This window comes from Lottia gigantea (genome assembly GCF_000327385.1).
Source record: "Lottia gigantea unplaced genomic scaffold LOTGIsca_117, whole genome shotgun sequence".
Taxonomy (NCBI): domain Eukaryota; kingdom Metazoa; phylum Mollusca; class Gastropoda; family Lottiidae; genus Lottia; species Lottia gigantea.
In genome coordinates, this window is record NW_008707167.1 from 448,267 (window position 1) to 453,529 (window position 5,263).

Here is a 5,263-nt window from a genome sequence, read left to right on the forward strand (position 1 = left end):
CAAGGTAGGTAACAGATAAACTTGTTATCACTAAAATCAGATCTATATTCAAGGTAAGTAACAGATAAACTTATTATCTCTAAAATCAGATCTATATTCAAGATAGGTAACAGATAAACTTATTATCTCTAAAATCAAACCTATATTCAAGGTAGGTAACAGATAAACTTGTTATCTCTAAAATCAGATCTATATTCAAGGTAGATAACAGATAAACTTGTTATCTCTAAAATCAGATCTATATTCAAGGTAAGTAACAGATAAACTTGTTATCTCTAAAATCAGATCTATATTCAAGGTAGATAACAGATAAACTTGTTATCTCTAAAATCAGATCTATATTCAAGGTAGGTAACAGATAAACTTGTTATCTCTAAAATCAGATCTATATTCAAGGTAGGTAACAGATAAACTTGTTATCTCTAATATCAAATCTATATTCAAGGTAGGTAACAGATAAACTTGTTATCTCTAAAATCAGATCTATATTCAAGGTAGGTAACAGATAAACTTGTTATCTCTAAAATCAGATCTATATTCAAGGTAGGTAACAGATAAACTTGTTATCTCTAAAATAAGATCTATATTCAAGGTAGGTAACAGATAAACTTGTTATCTCTAAAATCAGATCCATATTCAAGGTAGATAACAGATAAACTTGTTATCTCTAAAATCAGATCTATATTCAAGGTAGATAACAGATAAACTTGTTATCTCTAAAATCAGATCCACATTCAAGGTAAGTAACAGATAAACTTGTTATCTCTAACATCAGATCTATATTCAAGGTAGGTAACAGATAAAGTAAGATAACTGCCGATATATTGATACGAATGTCTACACTGATAGTAACACAGATCACTAGAGATTAGACCGAACAGTATCCACGTATTTGGATGGTTAGTAGCAAAGAAAACTAGCTAGAGATATAGAAATATTGAGATATGGCCAAACCCTTAAACACCTTACCCTACACTCTCTATATTATACCAGTAGTGACAGTTTAATAAGTTTTCAAACTGTAACTTATATTGGCACAATTTATTATTTATGATATTGCCTTTTTTTCTTTCCCATTTCTTTAATGAAAGGATATTTTTCAACAGAATGCAATATTACGCAATCTGTGACCAAAATATTGGCGTATCTGTTCTATCAAATCCAAATAAGCATTTTCCTTACCATTGATTAAATTATAAATGGGATTGTAAATAGGTTTTCTAAATTTTTATATGTGTATCAGGGACATTGCTAGCATCAATTTGCGCCATTCAAATTTTCAACTAGAGGTCTGAGGTTCCTCGTCATTCGTCATTCACGGCAGTGGGGTCATTATTGGCCAATTTGGATCAAATTGAGATTTTTCTGAATTACAATCCGTTGTGTGGTTCTGTGGCAATGAACAGAGATAGCTCACCAGGCAAGGTATAACATACGCCCACTGGCAGATGTCAGAAATGATAAACAGTCTTTAGTGACTAAAATATGAATATTCTCATATTAAAGAAATATTATATTGAATTTAATGATATATATATCTACTGACAGTTATTTATGCTGAGAAATTCCACAATTTTTTTTAAATCAATATCAATAACCCAAATACATCAAATTACTAAATCACACAGCTCTAATATCATTGTTGAAAATTAAAACATGACCAAGATCTCATCAATATAAATAAAACAATTCATAAAAATCACATGAAATCTCTATTGTGGTCATGAACAAATTTTGATGCGGTTTTCCTAAGTCAACAGCAATAACTCAAATACATTTTAGAAGGAGAGTCGGTCATGTCCGGCATATATGGGCAACTAATGATCCCTGGTTCTCACGAAAAGTTGACGGACCGACGGATCGACGCACAGGGGCGACGGCAATATACGTCCACATTTCCATGTGGGCGTATGAAAAACTAACAGTGTCAATTTCAACTGTCTACGCAGTTTGTATTCTTTTTGCTCAAACCAACAGAGAGAAAGCGCATTGCGTACTCGCCAGAACCAACCACAGAATTTACAAAATCTTGGCACTATTTTGCATCGACAATAGCGTTTCCTTAATGAACTGTTTACAAGCTTCACAAAGTCCATTCAGAGTCGTTGTGTGGCAGTTGTCAACGCACATGATGGTCATCACGCTACTGAACTTGTGTACCATCAGTACTAAGTGAAGTTAGTTCAGTATCTTTACGCTTCCGAATTAGAAAATATATTCTATTCTAAACCAAAGTGCGGTTTTCCATCAAAATTTAACGTGCCAGTATAGGCTGCATATGCAATTTTAGACCGAAACAACTGTCTGTTTTCCAGCTCTGGTGGCTTTCTGGACAGATGTCAGCTGGTGTAATATCAGTCTCTTTTCCAGCTCTGATGGCTATTTGTACAGATGTCAGCTGGTGTAACATCAGTCTCTTTTCCAGCTCTGATGGCTATCTGGACAGATGTCAGCTGGTGTATCACCTGTCTCTATTCCAGTTCTGAAAGCTATTTGGACAGATGTCAGCTGGTGTATCACCTTTCTCTATTCCAGTTCTGAAAGCTATTTGGACAGATGTCAGCTGGTGTATCACCTTTCTCTACTCCAGTTCTGAAAGCTATCTGGACAGATGTCAGCTGGTGTAGAGACAGAAATAATAAGCCCTGTTAAATAGGTACATTCTGCGTCACCACAGGTGCGATGGTTTTAAACCTAATTAGATAACCCAGGTATATTTATAAAAATGAATATTTTTGTAGTTCATTCATACCATAATTTTCTACCTACATGTATCCGGTTCCATCAAAGTTTTTTTTTTTTTGCGAAACTGATCGGCCATTTAAAACTGCGTGCGAAGTCAAACGTTCAAAGGTCACGGAGACACGTGATACTAACAAAACAAAAGTTACGGTGATGTCCAACACTTATTTACAATCATATTAAAGGTAATTCAATATTATGTTACAGAAAAACGTATCTTTGGAGGTGTGGAAAATCTCCATTTAACAGGGTCTTTTTCTTCTGATTCTACTCCAAAATATCCACTAGAAATGGAGGCAGATGTTTCGGACTAATGCAGTTTTAAGACAACTTTAATTCTTGCTTGCCACGTTTCTCTTCTCTTCTATATAAACCCATACAAACTTACCTTCTCTACTCACAACTCTATCAAGAAGACAAAATGACTGTCATATCTAATTTGATGTTGGTAATTGTTGTACTGTGTGTTGTTTCTTTACAAGTCGCCAGTCCTAAACCTAATTTACGCACCAGAAAAGCTGTTGACGCAGGAAAAGAAGGTAAAATTATTCATCTATAACCTAGAGACTATAGTCCTTGGCGCATATTTGGGGTGGGCAGTTATTGTGCATGCATCTAATTCTTTTGAACTATTCTCTATGGCCTCGTTACACCGGAAGCTTCTTACGGTGCTACTGCTGAGATGGAAGTTTGGCTCAGAGCGTGGTTTTAGCGTATAGGACACACCAGGCATCGTGCAATTGTCGCCATTGTCGACACTATTTCCTCAAGTCATGGTGTTTATTTTGAACGCGTTCAACGCCAAGATTCTGCGATCTGTTCTGGATGGTTGGGGAACGCCATTAGATCGACATCTCCTTGAGCGGTGTAATTGTAAAGCACACGCTTAGCAAAGACGCTGCTAAAACGTTAGAACGCAATACAAACATATTTAAAAACACTACGTAAGATTTTGCAAGTTCGTTTAGAAACTACTGTTAGGATTTGAGCAAAATTAACACCAGATTTGAGAGAAATGTGTCTCGCAGGTATTTTAAAAGTTTCAAATAATAATATCGATCCATTATAAAACCAAACACCATAACTAGATCAAACTGCTAGATTACTAATTACACAAGAGACATATAGAGGCGTATATATTACTCAAATCCATACCCAAGTTTTTTAACAGCTTCCAATAATCAAAACGAACTTTAAAACCTTGCGTAATGTTTTAAGATATTTTTCGTGTTTTAAAATTAACGAATTGTCTCTTGAAGTTCGTGTTAGTATAAAACGTCTTTGAAAGAGTGCCAGAAAAGTCACCCATATACTAATGGTCCTCGAGTACCCTCAATTAGTACTATCAATACGAGTTGCGATCTTACGGCGAAACATCTACAATGTAATCTTTGAGTATAACAAATTATATGTGAATATGGTATTTATTTCAGATTGTTATAATATTACAAAAGACAAATGGTTGTATTATGAGTATTTGAAGCTAAATTTGGTTAAAACCGAAGATGAATGCAAACCATTATGTGAGAAGAATAACAAATGTAGCACATTTTGGTTACAGAGATATGATATTAGTGAAGACATAAAATTCTTCTGTGTTCTGCAACAAAAACCAATTATCTTTGTGGCAGAAGATATGAACGTGGAGGAGTGTAAACAGAATTGTGCGGCGATGAAGGAATGCAAAACACTTATGAATTATAGAAGGTCCTGTTATTTGTATGACATTGAATACAGTAATATACCTGCTGATAAATTTAAACAAGACACTGGTTCTATAGTAGCACAGAAAACTTGTTAGAGCTATAGGAATATTGAGATATGACCAAACCCTTAAACACTTTACCCTACACTCTCTATATTATACCAGTAGTGACAGTTTAATAAGTTTTCAAACTCTAACTAAAATTGGCATATCTTATTGTGGGACTTTGCTTTCAGCAAAGTCCCAGTTTGTTATCGAAATGTCCATTCTTTTTTTTTTTTTTTTTTTTTTTTTTTTTTTTTTTCGTTTCGTCCACACCTTCCCGAGCTTAGACTGCAGTAGTTGTAGTAACGTTTCGAATTTCATAGACCTTCTATATAGGTGACGATGTGCATAAATATAAATTGGAACATTTTTGCAAAACCGGAAGTGCCACAGTTCATCATGTGCAAAAAGTCGAAAATCGGCTCTAGAAGGCGCATTTTTGCATCGATTTTCTTCGGGTTTTCATTTTTACAATCTACCTGTAATTTCTGACCTGATAGCACTTGAAAAATTACGAAATTCGAAAATTCGTCGCTCACTTTTTTCGATCAAATTTTTCGATTTTTTTGCAACTTTTTTGCTTTTGCATCCATTGATCTGAAATTTTAAATGCAAAAAGACTTCACTAATGTTAATAATATGATACAGTCAAATTTTGTACGTCATTTCCGATTTTCAACAGGAAAGCGACTGAACTTCAAATCTACTTCCGNGTTGAATAACTTCCGNGTGTAATTTATGTAGGTCAACAAAATTCGGCTGATCTTTGGC

At 34.5% G+C, this 5,263-nt stretch overlaps 1 protein-coding gene across 1 annotated transcript; it reads left to right on the top strand.

Moving 5' to 3' along the window:
• The first annotated feature begins 3,157 nt into the window (after positions 1-3,157).
• Positions 3,158-4,726, top strand: LOTGIDRAFT_237777 (hypothetical protein). The gene is made up of 2 exons (XM_009047813.1): positions 3,158-3,281; positions 4,176-4,726. Exons 1-2 carry the CDS (start codon positions 3,164-3,166, stop codon positions 4,541-4,543), a joined length of 486 nt encoding a protein of 161 aa, XP_009046061.1. The 5' UTR covers positions 3,158-3,163; the 3' UTR covers positions 4,544-4,726.
• The last annotated feature ends 537 nt before the right edge of the window (positions 4,727-5,263 follow it).

Coding starts and splice junctions, on each gene's coding strand:
- LOTGIDRAFT_237777 (XM_009047813.1), top strand. CDS start 3,164: ATGACTGTCATATCTAATTTGATGTTGGTAATTGTTGTACTGTGTGTT. Junction 3,282..4,175: donor TGTTGACGCAGGAAAAGAAG/GTAAAATTATTC, acceptor TATTTATTTCAG/ATTGTTATAATATTACAAAA.